The 15,419-nt window shown below is 44.5% G+C and overlaps 1 protein-coding gene across 7 annotated transcripts in view; it reads left to right on the forward strand.

Annotated features, from left to right (window-relative positions):
• sei (seizure) overlaps positions 1-15,419 on the forward strand; it is a 1,036,232-nt gene that overhangs the window by 738,659 nt on the left and 282,154 nt on the right. For all 7 annotated transcript variants that reach the window (XM_069310832.1, XM_069310834.1, XM_069310833.1 and 4 more), the window contains one exon: positions 2,203-2,363. In XM_069310832.1, coding sequence (XP_069166933.1) covers positions 2,203-2,363 — 161 coding nt within the window. The remainder of the gene's footprint in view (positions 1-2,202; positions 2,364-15,419) is intronic.

A 15,419-nucleotide genomic window follows, 5' to 3' on the forward strand; every position in this document is an offset into this window, starting at 1 on the left:
CTCTCTCTCTCTCTCTCTCGTTCTCTCTCTCTCGTTCTCTCTCTCTCGTTCTCTCTCTCTCGTTCTCTCTCTCTCTCTCTCTCTCTCTCTCTCTCTCTCTCTCTCTCTCTCTCTCTCTCTCTCTCTCTCTCTCTCTCTCTCTCTCTCTCTCTCTCTCTCTCTCTCTCTCGTTCTCTCTCTCTCTCTCTCTCTCTCTCTCTCTCTCTCTCTCTCTCTCTCTCTCTCTCTCTCTCTCTCTCTCTCTCTCTCTCGTTCTCTCTCTCTCTCTCTCGTTCTCTCTCTCTCTCTCTCGTTCTCTCTCTCTCTCTCTCTCTCTCTCTCTCTCTTACATACATACATACATACATACATACACACATACACACATACATACATACATACATACATACATACATACATACATACATACATACATACATACATATGTCTAATGCGTGCTAATGGCTTTACTAGAATGTAAGAATTGTATAAAAAAAATCCTTCATTGTTGTCCTTCTGTTTCCGACCAGGCTGTTTTGTCTTGTGTTTTTCTTGGCTTTTTCTAGATCACCATCTTATGTCAAATGTTGTCGCTTCTCATTGTGCAGCATTGGGGGAGCCACGTCTGCTTGCGTTTGGCATGAATGCTTCATCCTTGTTTTACAATCCCAGACTGAAGGATTACAAAAGCAATCCTTTGGTTCGGGGACTACTTTTGGAAACTTTTGTTTTTGCTTTCCCTAGCCGCCCGTTATCTGGTTGGTTTAATTTAATATCACATTGTTTGCAATTAATACTGTAAAGGGATATTTGCATATAAGAACATATACATCTCACTAATCTATACTTTCGACAAACACTCCATAACTTTAACCTCATAGGTTTTTTGTACTGCTTTCATCATGGATTGTCTTTGTTCTTGATCACTATCCATCTTGAAGTCAATTTGCAGTGTTTATAGAGGGAAAACTTTTTGATTCAAATGGAGGCTGTGGCTGTCACGAGCGAGGTCAAGAGCGAGGACACGAGAACAGTGAGCCTCCAGTGTGGCTGGGCACCCACATGGCGGGGTCGGGATGCCATGTGGGGTTTACAGAGAATGGGAAGACGTGGGCACACATTTTAAAACAAGTCCCTTGTTATTCAGACAATAGATTTAATGTTAAATTTTTTAAAAATTAATGTCGCTGTTTGCATTGTCACGCACTCTGTGTGTTTTGGTTTTATGCCGCATATTGTGGCATGAGGCAGCGAAAGTGTTAGGTCAAGCCAGCGTGCAGTCTATCCCAGTGCTCATGGTGTCCGGAAGTATACTGCTCTGATGGCTGTATGTTGTAGGTCAATATTTGAGCACGAGGGTTTTGGAGGTCAAACATGGGTCTTGGCTGCCTGGTATCTTGTTGCTTTCCCTGATCCTCAGAAGCGTTGTATAGCTTTGGGGTGTGTGTCACAGCTGTTGGTCTCTTCTTCGACTTGGTACCTGCAGTGCTGCCATCTTCTTGGTAAGTGCCTCTTTTGTCCTTTTCTTCGGGGAGCCGATTGGGCTCTCCTCAGAAAACCAGTATTGAATGTAATGAAACGCCAATTTCTGGGTGAGCCCCGAAGGCTGCCTAACAACCTCCATCACTCGGGTCATTGCCATGTTTTGTCTTTATCGAACTGGATGGTGGGGGGGACCTGGCTAACCCAGTCCGGCTCCCTCCTCACCCAATTAGGGGAGAGGTGGAGCAAACTAGCAGGGGGCTAGTTTAAAAAAATTTGTTGTTTGTTTTCATTGTTGGGGAGTTATTTTGGCAATGTTGTGCCTTTGGTCTCATTTTTATATGTAGTAGTTTGCTTTTATTTGCCTATCTTTCTGGGTGCTACCCTGGTGTTGGCAAAGATGATAAACTTTAAATGTAAAGTGTTCGCTTCCTTCTCTTCTTTAGAGGAGGGGCAGGTTCTGGCTTGTAGTACTCGGTAGGCCAGTAGAACTCCGTGACTGATGACTATTGGTAGTATGGCCCTTAATAAGGGGGGATAGCTTCAGAGAGTCTCCGAGGGTTACCCAGAAACTGGTATTTCATTCCATTCAGTGCTTTTTTTTTTTTTTTTTAACAATGATAGCTTTTTCATTGTAAATATTCTTGGGAAAATATTTTTGTGTACATGTTTTAGCCTCATTTCTACATTTGTGCGTTTAATACTCAGTCTTTTCTAACTATATAATATCCTACTCTACAGCACTCATGTATGCCAGTATCTTTGGAAATGTCTCGGCCATCATCCAGAGATTATATGCAGGGACTGCACGGTACCACACACAGTTCATGAGAGTCAAAGAATTCATTCGATTCCACCAGATACCTAATCCTCTTAGGCAGCGACTGGAGGAATACTTCCAGGTGAGTGAGTCAAGGTAGGGATTAATTTTTAAAAATCTTAAGGAGAAATTATAGGCAAAATGACTTTTTAAGAAATAAATATTACAAAGGGAAAGAGGCTCAATAAAAGAATAAAAGAATCAAAATGTATCTATGGAAAATTTCCATTGTAAATGAAGATAAATTTCAAATACTGTACACATGTACCAGTATTAGAAAAAGTCCAACACGGCACAAATTTGTCAACAGTAATGTCCATTTAACCCTTAAACCGCACAAAACATACATTTATGATGGGAGTAACTGTCACGAAATCCCGCAATACATACATATATGATTGAGGGTCTAGCGCACGATTTTAAAGGCCTCGCAAGGGATAGGGGCAGCTATAGTCAAGCTGACTCTGAAATGTAAACAGAGACCATCTTGGGAAAAAATCCACCATAGGCCACCATTATCTGCAGGCCTCGGTTACCCGACAGAGACCATAGAGAGCGCATCACGTTCCACCGACTGACCGACTACACACAGCCCTCAGATGTGGATATGACAGATGATGAGAGTGAACATGCTGGTGCCATGAGGATTAGGCCTAGTCTGTCACCAATGCCTCCTCGCCCACACTAGACACCATTTCGTGCAAAACCACATAGTTAATGTGTTACTTTGCCAGATTATGATGTTTTGGTCGACGAGTCTGAGGAAGGTAAATCATTTTCTGGTTTTAGTGATTTAGAATCAGAAAATAGCTGCTGCTAGTGTCAGTGGAGTGCGTGGCGATGCAAGCAACATTTTGTCATGTCGGCAGAATCTGGCCCAGCCACGCGCCACCTCATGGCACCACATTGGGACACTGATGAACGAAGCCCCTCAACGTCAAATAATTTTCCCTCATCGTACCCTCTTGCCCATACTGTTGCTAGACAGCCTTCAGCTCCTGGTCCACGGATTCCTTGCCATGGTGCCGCTGTTGCCTCTCAAAAGACCCCAGGTGTATTTGTGTGGAGTGATGGGAGAGGTTTTGTTCCAGAAATTCCTGCCTCTGACAATTCAGATGTTGAAATTACAGACCTTTTCCCTATTATAAGTGACTGTGTGTGTGAAATGGACTACTTTACTGCATATTTTGATGAACCGCTCATGGAACATATTGTTCAGGAAACGAACAAATAGGCTGCTGATCTCATTCGTGAGGAGATATCTGATTTTTCACGATTACAGCGTTGGAAAGATACGACGTTAGGTGAAATGTGTGTGTTTCTTTGGGGAGCCCCGTGAGCTCCCTGGAGCTTACTAGGCTGATATACTAATGTCAAACTTTGGCATCAGTCATGTGTATGAAGTTCTGTTGGCCTACCGGGGACCACGAGCCAGAACCTGGCTCCCTCAGAGAGGCATGGGGAGCAATGACCTATAGAAGCCCCTGTGTGGTTGGAAGCATTCTATGTCTGCCATCAACCGGGTCTGGCACACAGAAAGGTAAGCATCCCAAAACAAACCCCTATTCTGATGAAAATATTGCCACCAAAAGCCGAACAAGTGGATAGAACTCCACTAAAAGAAACGAGCAAAGAAGCATGCCGTCACACATTGCCGTGCTGCTGTCTGCGCAGCTTCCCCCCTCCCCGGGAGGGGGAAGAGGAAGCCCCAGACCCCCCCCATGCCGGCTATCCACCCGTCAGTTCTAAAGGCTGATGTTAGAGGCAACGATCGTGTGCTCTGGCTCCGGTGGTTGTTTCAGCACTGTACCTAGTGTGTGGTGACTATCTGCTAGGTGGTGCGTGAGCCGGGAGTGATTCTCCAGTACTCAGCTGCATGTGCCTAGGGTTTCCTTCCCTAGGTGCCCTTTAAGTACTGCCCTTGGGGCTTGGAGTTACCTTCCACAAGTTCCTTGGGTTGTGCCTCTGCTAGGCCATTTACTGCTTGGTTTTTGGCCGCCCTTTGAGTACTAGGGTGTTCTGTCTGCCTTGCTCACCTTAGGGTGAGGGGCAGTTTTGAGCTGGTAGGGGCGCAGGGTACTGTACAGCTTGTTTTCACCAATCATAGTGGCCGGCTCTGTTCTGCCTGGGTACGCTGTCATCTTGCGAGGTTTTCTTTTTCTTTTCTTTTTTTTTTTTTGTTTGTCTGCCTGTTGGGGAGGTCTGCCTTGGTCTTTGCCCCCTGTGTCCTGAGTTCTCTTCCTCCTTCTGGTGGTTCCCCTGCTAGGTCCCCTTGAGTGTACATGTCCCAGGGGTTCAGTTTTTAGAAGGTTGTTTGGTAGTATTGGCCGCCGGTTAGCAGTACCCTGCCTGCGATTACCTGGACATGAGTTACGTTAAATGCTCAGGACCTTGGGAATCCCTTTGGGGGCGCATGGGTCCGATGGATGTGTCCCTGGAGTCCCCCCATCACTTCGTGCGAGTTCAAGGATTGCTCGATTCCCTTGACTCAGGGTGACCCCTCATGGTTTTTGCCTCCGTCTGCTGCCTGTAGGGCCAATGGCACCTTCGACCTGGAGTCCTGAGTTTTTATTGTTTGTTAGTGACTCGGTTACCCGGTTTTATGCAGATGCAGGCAGCACAGGCATAGCACGCCGAGTTCAGGTGGTGACAACGCGCTGGGTTGTTTGCTCCCCGGAAGCCCTGAGGCTGCCCCGTTTTGGTTGTTGTGACGGGGCTTTGGGGTGTTGGTTGCTTCGGTTTTGTTACTTCCTCGCCCCCATGTCTTTCCCCTGTTGTGGTTTAGTCTGGTCCCCCCCCCCTTTCCTCCCTGCATCTGGATCCTTTCTGTCTGTGGGTTTGGGGTCGGGGTGGGATTTCGAGGGTCTTGAGACTCGGGCGGTCTCGGGGGTTTCCCCTTCTGAGGTAGCGATGGAGGCATTCAAGCCTGTCCCTCCAGCCGGGTTGTATGAGTCTGCCAGTTGTCTTGACTTCGAGTTGAGGAGTGAGCAGCGACCGCCTCCTGGGTAAGTTCCTATTGTTTTCCTCTGTGGGTATTTAGCTCCGGGGAGCCGATGGGGCTCCCCCCAGAAAACTAGTGTTGTATATAATGAAATGCCATTTTTGGGTGTGACCCGGAGGCTCCCTGGCATCCCTCCCTCCCTCCGGTCGGCGGTTTTTCACGTATTTTGACATCCAGCCTCAGAACTGACGGGTGGATCGCATGGGGGGTCTGGGGCTCCCCCTTTCCCTTCCCTGGGTGGGGAGAGCTGCGCAGACAGCGGTGCGGCGACGTGTGACGTCATGCTTGTTTCTTTTAGGGGAGTTATATCCACTTGTTTGGATTTTGGTAGCAATATTTTCATCAGAATATGGGTTTGTTTGGGATGCTTACCTTTCTGGGTGCCAGACCGTAGATGGCAGACATAGAATGCTTCCAACCACACGGGGGTTTCTATAGGCCATTGCTCCCCATGCCTCTCGGAGGGGCCAGGTTCTGGCTCGTGGTCCCCGGTAGGCCCACAGAACTCCATACACATGACTGATGCCAAAGTCTGACATTAGCATATTAGCCTAGTAAGCTCCGGGGAGCCTCCAGATCACACCCAGAAAATGGCGTTTCACTACGTTCAACACTGGTTTTTTGGCACTTTGTATGTTGATGAAACATTGTGTCAAACATATATTCGACCATTATTGGAGCAAAGACCATACTGTTCCAACACCATTGTTCAGGAAATATGTCTTGAGACAGATTTGCAATACTCCTCAGGTGTCTTCATTTTGCAAATAATAAAGACCAAACTGAAGATGATAGACTTTGGAAGGTGAGGCACATCCTGAATGACTTTGTTGGAAAGTACAGAGATTTCTACATACCTGCTCAGAAGCTGGTGATTGATGAATCCCTTGTGCTTTTCAAAGGACATCTTGCCTTCAAGCACTATATTCCCTCCAAACGCCACAGATTTGGATTGAAATTCTTTGTATTCTGTGACTGTGAAACAGGAATTATGTTACACATGATGATGTATACAGGTACAAATGTAGACATTCCTGCTAATGTGACAAACATGGCTTCTCAGGTAGTGTGATGAAGTCACTGCTTGCACCATATCTGAACAAGGGCCACATATTATACACGTAACTATTATACCAGTCCCTTGCTAACTAGATTCTTGTTTGATAATAGAACTGGAGTGTGGGGCACTGTGAGGGCAAAACGAAGGGAAATGCCAGTGTTTGACACTGTTATGCAGGTTGGTGATTGCGAGCTAAGAAAAACTGGTGCAATGCTTTCAGTGCAGTGGAAAGACAGGCGTGAAGTGAACATGTTGACCACTATTCACAATGGTACAATGGTGGACAGTGGCAAGGTGAACAGAACAGCAAAACAAATAATCTATAAACCAGATTGTGTTTTCGACTATAACATCAACATACGTTTGGTGGATAAATGTGATATGCTGGTGGGGGCAGTCAAGTGTGTATGGAAAACAGTGAAGTGGACCAAGATGATGTTTTTCCACCTTGTTGACGTAACACTGCTGAACAGTTATAATATGTATCTTGTCAAAACAGGTGGTAAACAAAATTTCTGTGCATTCAGTTTTACTGTAGTGACACAACTACTAGAAAAGTTTGCCAAACAAATTCCTGGCATACAAAGACCTATTGTAAACCCAGTATTGCACCATGTTCCCACACCCAGGCTCACTTTCAAGGATGTCTTTCTGACACACAATATACGTTGCACCCGATGCAACGACCAGGACAGCTCAGGTGGCGCATGAGCTGGCCAGAGGTGAAAACAACGCCCGAGAAAGCTTGTGGAACAGAGCAGAAGTGATATCCACCCCAAATGCAAGCTGCAGTGGCTCCGCCATCACCATCCGAAACGAGGCGACATAATCTGGCATAAGATGATGGTCCTGAAACAACCAAGAGAATGGACGAAACAACCCGACAAGAAATTGAAGACAACCTTCAAAGAGACAAAGTACCGAAAGGACCGCCAGGAAATTTCATTCTGCCGTCGAGACGAAACGAGCAGGTGGGACACCAACTAAGCCACCTGATAACCATACAAGTGGTGATAAACACGCATCAAAAAGACCAGACGCGGGAAATGGAGAAAATCGAACCAGCCACGTACCTGAATGGATTGATCTGCTGAAAGAGGCGGAGTTGCTGGAAGACCCTCGGGTTCGGACATCGAGCAAGAAGTGCCTGAAACCAGGGCTGGGCTGGCCACCTAAGAGCCAACAGGACTACTCATCCCTGGGAAGTCTCTCTAAGCTAACCAGGACCCGGAGCAACAAACCGAACCAGTGGGAAGAGGTACTGGTAAATCCCAACTCGACCAGTCCAGCCGAAAGGCATAGACCCCAACGGCCTCGCAGTCTGGGAAGGGTGCCACAAATAATGGAAGACACCTCGACCAAGTCGATGCAAAGAGGTCCACCTCTAGGTGCCCGTATGTCTGGCAGAGCCAACTGAACAAGTCTTTGTAGACCGTCCATTCCATTGATAGGGGAATGAGCCAAGACAGGCCATCCACCAGGATGTCAGACAATTCCTGAACGTGAACCACCAGGAGAGCCAAACCCCGAGAACTCGGCAAACGAGTCACCTGAAGCGACCAGCCCCACAAAGCCAAAGACCGCATCGAACCCCCGCGGTTCAGACAATAAACCACTGGGAAGCAGTCTGAATAGAGCTGGATCATTGCTCCATGAGCAACACGAACCCTCTGAAGTGAATGCCACACCACCGCGAACTCCTGCATTGTGCTGTGAGCCCGGCAGAAGGACGGGCCTCACTGACTCTGGCTGGCCTGGTGAGCACTGGTCACAAAACCCCAGCTGAGAGATGAGGCATCCTTGAACACATCGAGCGAGGGCTCGAGGAGGCGTCAGGGCATAGAACCCGGAAAAAGCCCTCAGAGGAAACTGGTGACGCAGCAGCCGACACAAGACTCCCAGGATCCGAACACAGCGATCACAAGAACGGCGGAAGGGTCACCCCCGAAGAAACCAGAACGTCCGCCAATGCCAGATCCGACCCGACGGGTAGACCAGCACAGCCAAGATCAGGCTCCCGCACCGCTGCCCAAACAACAGACGTGTGACCCGGGTACCCTCCAAAAACAGTACACAGTAAAGCAGCACTGCAGGCGCAACAGTGCTGCCAGAGGGAGAAACAAGAAATAGGTCAGAGAGTTGCACACAAGAGTTACCATGGTATAATATATAAACATCAGCCCTGTATAGCTCTGGGGAGCCGAAGGGGCTCTCCACAGAAAAGAGGCATTGACAGAGCAAGTGCCAGATGAGGTCTGCTCCGCCCCAGCTGTCAGTCAGGAGTCAAGGATATTATTACCTAATTATTTCAATGTCTCTGATTTTTTCTTATTATTTTTTTTTTTTTTGCAGTAATATTATTCAGTAGTGTGTAGTGGGTTATTTTTATATAATAAATAATATAATAAAATGTGTGAACCATCGATATACTCAAAATTATGGTGTGCATATTAATGATTCAATTATGTTCATAAAACAATAAACAAATAGTTTTGCTGTTATTACACTATATACACAGGTTATATATAAGTATCTTCATGTTTTGGCCACAATAAAGGACCACTAAATTGGTATGGTGAATCAAAAAGCAATGAAGAGTGAACGTCACACACCTGCCAGCCAGCCACTGGCCAACACTCCCTTCCTCTCCTCCTCACTGGCCAACAGTCTCCTCCCACCATACTGTTTTTGCTATTATTCACAGTGGAACCTCCAGTGATGAGCAACTCCACGTAGGAGCATTTAGAGTAACGAGCGACCCACTCGCAGAAAATTTCTCTAGATTGACAAGCTTTTGCTCAATTAACGAACAAACCACATGGTGCATCCTAGCATTCCTGCTGGTTCTGGAACACCTCCAACAACAGTGTTGTTGTTGTTTTGCAAGACGAGCGTTTCACATGACGAGCTCGGTGCCGGAACAGATTAAATTCGTTAATCGAGGCGCCATTGTATCTACATGTTTTGTTCACCATAACTGTACATCTAAGCTGACATTGTGCCCAAAGACCATAGTGGCCACCAGGGCACAACCGCCACACACACCAGCCAGCCAGCTACTTGCCGACCCTCCCTTCCTCACCTCATCACTTGCCAACATTCTTCTCCCACCATACTGTTTTTTTTTCTTTTATCCACTATTTACAGATGTTATATATAAGTATGTACATGTTTTGTTCACCATAACTGTACATCTAAGCTTGTATGGTGAGTTCAGGCAATAAGAGATATAGCTACAAAAACAGTCAGCTGGTGGTTGCCTCCCTCATTGGTTCAAGGCCAGATGAACTAATATTTCTCCTCCAACAATACTGTTTGTGGTGTTATTACACCATACACACACACACATTATTTACAAGTATTTACATGTTATATTCACAACACCTGTACAAATAAGCTGGTATGGTGCCCAAAGACCATAGTGGCCACCAGTACACAACATAACATGTCATGCAGACGATGCACCTCCCTCACTAAATTGCCGGCTCCCAACATACTCCTGTTGCTGTTATTACACACTATACACACATTATATTATATATAAGTATCTACATTTGTGTTCACCATAGCGAACCACTAAGCTGGTATGGGAAGTCCAGTCAATAAAATTCGGGCATACACAGTCAGAAGACGATGCCACCTCCCTTCCTCAGCATTACTCCTCCCACCATAGAGCACAGCGCTAAATATCACCACAATCCTATTATCAGAATCCTGGTCATTTTTATCAGTCATAAGTCTTCTGTAATACTATCATCTCTAAATAATTGCATGTACATATATATTTTTTGACATTTTTAGGCGATGCTATGGTCACAAGCTGAAGAGCAGTGCTGTGCGCTCATGATGCGTGCGCCAGCCATGGTGGCTCACTCAGAACTGAGGCTCTCGCATCCGGATATGTTACCCACTATTTTTTTTCAAGATTGCGTTTGTTTACTATCGGGTCTGGCTGGACTATAGGAACACCTATCCTACACGGGGTATTTAAAATAGTGCGCTAGACCCTCAATCGTATATTTATATGTATGTATTGCGCGGTTTCAGGAAAGTTACTTCCATCGTGTATGTATGTATTGCGCGGTTTAAGGGTTAACCCTTAAGCTGTGCTACACCTCATATGAAGTGTTGAGGAACTGACGCGAAAGTGCTCACACCCTTCATATGTTGTTTTGGAGTACCGCGCAAGATTTAAACGGCCTGCAGCTACATGGGGTTCACATCACCTTCCTCAGAGCTCTTGTAAACAGATGCCATTTAAAAAAAAAAATGTTGTGGACAACATTCTCGGGTGTGAAAGCCTCAGTACCGAGTGAGCCACCAAGGCTGATCCACGCAGCATGAGCTCACAGCACTGCTTTTCAGCTTGTGACCACAGCTTCACCAAAAATGTAAAAAATATATGTAGCTGGTATTATTTAGAGATGATAATATTAGAGAAGACCACTGACTGTGATATAAAATGATCAGGATTCTTATAATAGCAGGATTGTTGTGATAATTTTCGCTGTGCTGTGGGAGGAGTAGTGTTGAGAGTGGGAGGGCGGTAGCGTCGTCTGCCAAATCTGTGTGGCCACCTGTTGCTGTCTGCACTTTCTATAGTAGCTTAGTGGTTCGCTATGGTGAACAAAACTTGTGGATACTTATATATCATGTCTATATATAGTGAATAAAGCAAAAACAATCTGGTGGGAGGAGAATGTTGGCAAGTGAGGCGAGGTGAGGGAGTGGCAGCCAGTGGCTGGCTGGTGTGGCGGCCACTCCTTGCTGCCTTTTGACTCAACATACCAACTTAGTGGTTCATTATAGTGAACACAAATGTAGATACTTGTATATAATGTGTATATATAGTGTAATAACAGCAAAAGGAGTGTTGGGAGAAGCCATATGGGTGACAGAGATGGCATCTCTGTCAGAGATGGCATGACTTATCTAGCTGTGTAGAGGGTGGCCAATATGTTCTTTGGGCACCATACCAGCTTAGTTGTACTGTTATGGTGAATAAAACATCTAGATACTTATACATAAAATGTGTTTATATAGTGTAATAACACCACAAAGTGATGTTGGGTGAGAAATGTTAGTTCATCGGGCCTTGAACCAGTGAGGGAGACAGCCGCCAGCAGACTGTGTTTGTTGCGACCTCTCTTATTGCCTGAACTCACCATAGCAGCTTAGTTGTACAGTTATGGTAAACAGAACATGTAGATACTTACATATAATGTTTGTATATAGTGAATAAAAGAAAAACAATATGGCGGTGGTAGGAGAATGTTGGCGAGTGAGGTGTTGTTGAGGGAGGGAGTGGCGGCGAGTGGCTGGTGTGGCGGCCCTCCTTGTTGCATTTTAACTCACTGTACCAACTTAGTGATTCGTTATGGTGAATAAAACTTGCAAATACTTGTATATAACCTGTGTATATAGTTTAATAACAGCAAAACTGTTTGTTTACTGTTTTATGAACATAATTGAATCACTAATGTGCACTCCATAATTTTGAGTATAGCAATGGTTCACACATATTATTATATAAATATATCACACTACACACTATTGAGTAATATTACTGCAAAAACTAAGAAAAACCAATCTGAGACATTGAAATAATTAGGTAATATCATTTTTGCGGCGAATCCTGCCTGACAGCTCGGGGGGACTGAATTATTATTATTTTTTTTATTTCCTTTGCCTGGGCATGTTGCAGGCTATAACTGCAAGAGCAGCCTAGGGATTAAGAAACACATTACTATACTAGAAAAAGTGCAAAGACATGTAACTAAATGGCTTCCAGAACTGAAAATTAAGAACTATGAAGAGAGGTTGGAGGCATTAATACTGTATACCATAAGTAGAATACAGAAGAAAGTTGTGATATTATCACTACTTACAAAATAGTAACAGGAACCAGTAAAATTAACAAAGAAATTTTACAAACTGCATTGCTAAGAACAAGAGGACATAGGTTAAAACTATAGGAACAAAGCTGCCATGAACAAATCAGAAATTTCATTTTTGCAAACATAGTACTAGATGGTTGGAACAAGTTACATGAAAAGGCGGAGGAGGCCAAAACCCATAGTAATTTCAAAGCCTTATTTGATAAAGAGTGCTGAGAAGATGGGACATCTCAAGCTTAGCTCTCATCCTGCAACTACAATTAGATAATTATGCTTCGGTAATTGCCAGAGAAGAAAACATTCAGTGCAGGTGCAGTGCCATAGTGCACTCATGGAAGGCAACCCTGAACACATGCAGCTCCAAGTGCCCAATAAGCTAGATCTACACAACATAAACTGGATAAAAAACACACACTTGTGAACAAGGAACAATTCCAAGCAAATGGCCCCTGTAGGACAAAGTCCAAGAATGGCCAGCACTTACCTTAGGATGGGACCCACACAGCATACAGATGACCTGGGTGACATTCAGTGGACCTCCACACCTCTCCATATCAGTGTAAGAACTGGTGTGGAAGGCTGTAGGGAATAGGGAGCTCTGCCCAACCCCTTCCACATGGTGTGGGTAGTGCTAATGACCGCACACTTATTTTTTGAGAGGTTTGATTGTTTGTTTACATTGTTGGGCTTTGGTCTCTCTGAATCCAGCAGTGGTCTGTATTGGTTCACTGACTCTGGATTGTTTCCCAGTGGGGTGGTGGAGTGTTACCTGTTCTCTGTGCCTCCATGAGGGGGACCAGGTTTTGTCTCTTGTCCCCAGTGGGTCAAACAGAGCTCCACAGCTGATGGGACTTAGCAGTGTGTTGTTATCTCAGCGAGATAGCTTCAGGGAGCCACTGGAGCTCACCGATAAAGACAATTTTTATTACTTTTTTATTACTCTTAGTGCTAGGTTTTTTTTTTTTTTTTTTTTTTTTTTTTTTTTTTTTTTTTCTCTCTCGCACAAGTAAGGTAACAGTTTTGATGATTGTATCCACATGTTGAGGGTTGCTAATAAGGTTTAGAGAAAAAATGTAAAATTGTTTGTACTGCACTGACAATTCACCTGCTCAGGTGAAGCAAATTGTTGGCTTAACCAAATATTTCTCAAATTTTATACCGTGTAGAAATGTTTAGCATCGAAATCCATTGCATAGAACAGAGAAGGCCAAGTCCCAAATTTGCACAGTAAAATAACATAGAGCAAAAGATATGGAAGGAAATGCAGAATAGAACTAGTGAACAACATAGAGCAAAAGATATGGAAGGAAATGCAGAGTAGAACTAGTGAAGAGTATAGGTGCTATAGGCACAATAAGAACAATCAGAGAGCACTGTCTGAACATCAGAAATCCACAGCTGTTCAACACCCTCTCAGCAAGCATTAGAATATTGCTGGAACAAAGGTGAATGTATTCAAGAGGCACATAGATAAGTTATCGCAAGAAGTGCCGAACCAACTAGGCTGTAGTGGATATGTGGACCTGCGGGCCGCTCCAAGCAACAGCCTGTTGGACCAAGTTATCACAAGTCAAGCCTAGCCTCAGGCTGGGCTCAGGGAGTAGAAGAACTTCCCAAACCCGCTCCAGGTATGCTTTGGTAAAGTTTTCCAGTAATGTACACTATATGTATTTGTATACAGTGACAGTGTCGTGCTTAATTTGGTTGTTTACTGTTACTTTCAGGGTTATATAGGCTTTACTGTTACTGAAATATACCAAATACTGAAAAATTTCCAAAATTGTGTAAGGATTTTTATATGCAATGCATGTATGATAGAGGATACTCTTGTTCAGGTTGATCAATTCTGGAATATACTGTATAGATGCAATGATATATTTGTTTCAACATACTTTATATATGATCTGTGAATGGTTGACACATTTATCGAGGCCTATTAAATTTTGATGAGAATCAAAAGTTTGGTATATCTAAGAGAACGGAATATTTTAGGGTTTGGTGTAGCATACTAACAATGGTTTTGTAATAAGAAATAAAAGCTAATGGAGGTAATAAAAGGTAATGGAGTTATATAATTATAATTCAGTTTCCTCGCATATAATACTATACTGTACATATAAAAATAATATAAAATTATGCACTATATTTAAATATTTTACTGTAAGTTTTACAATTGATACAAATATAATTATATGTGGGGTGTTCCTCTATAAAAATGAAATGTTTCCTACTTTACAAATAATGTATTTTAACTACAGAAAAGCTTAACATGAATTGTAATATTTTTAATAAATTAAGATTTGAATGTAGAGAACTGCAAAATATTAATACAACTTTAAAAAAATTGCCAAAAGAAATAGTCATTAGTTTTCCCGGAGCTTACTAGGCTGATATGCTAATGTCAGACTTTGGCATCAGTCATGTGTATGGAGTTCTGTGGGCCTACCGGGGACCACAAGCCAGAACCTGGCCCCCTCAGAGAGGCATGGGGAGCAATGGCCTATAGAAACCCCCGTGTGGTTGGAAGCTTTCTATGTCTGCCATCGATCGGGTCAGACCCTCAGAAAGGTAAGCATCCCAAAACAAACCCGTATTCTGGTGAAAATTTGGCTACCAAAAGCCGAACAAGTGGATAGAACTTCCCTAAAAGAAACGAGCAAATGAGCATGATGTCATACATCGCTGTGCCGCTGTGTGCGCAGCTCCGTCCTCCCAGGGAGGGGAAAGGGGAAGCCCCAGACCCCTGCGCTGGCTATCCACCCTTCAGTTCTAAGGCTGATGCTAGAGGCGAAGGTCGTGAGCTTGGCTCCAGAGTTTCCAGCACTGTGCTTTGAGTGTGGTGACTGTCTTCTAGGGGTGCGAGAACCAGGAGTTATTCTACAGTACTCGGGCTGCATGCGCCTAGGGTTATCGTCTCTAGGTGCCATGTAAGTACTGCCCTTGGAGCTTGGGGCCACCTTCCACAAGTTCCTTGGGGCCTGCCTCTGCTGGGCTGTATTACTGCTCGTTTTTTTGGCCACTCATTGGGTGCTTGGAGATTTGGTCTTCCTTGTTTACCTTAGGGTAAGAGGCAATTTGCACTGGTGCTGGATGCAGGGTACTGAGCAGCTTGTTTTCACCATTCACAGTGGCTGACTCTGTTCCTTGGGGTGCATTGTCCTCTTGCAGGGTTTTGTTTTT

This window comes from Procambarus clarkii, chromosome 68 (genome assembly GCF_040958095.1).
Source record: "Procambarus clarkii isolate CNS0578487 chromosome 68, FALCON_Pclarkii_2.0, whole genome shotgun sequence".
Lineage (NCBI taxonomy): Eukaryota > Metazoa > Arthropoda > Malacostraca > Decapoda > Cambaridae > Procambarus > Procambarus clarkii.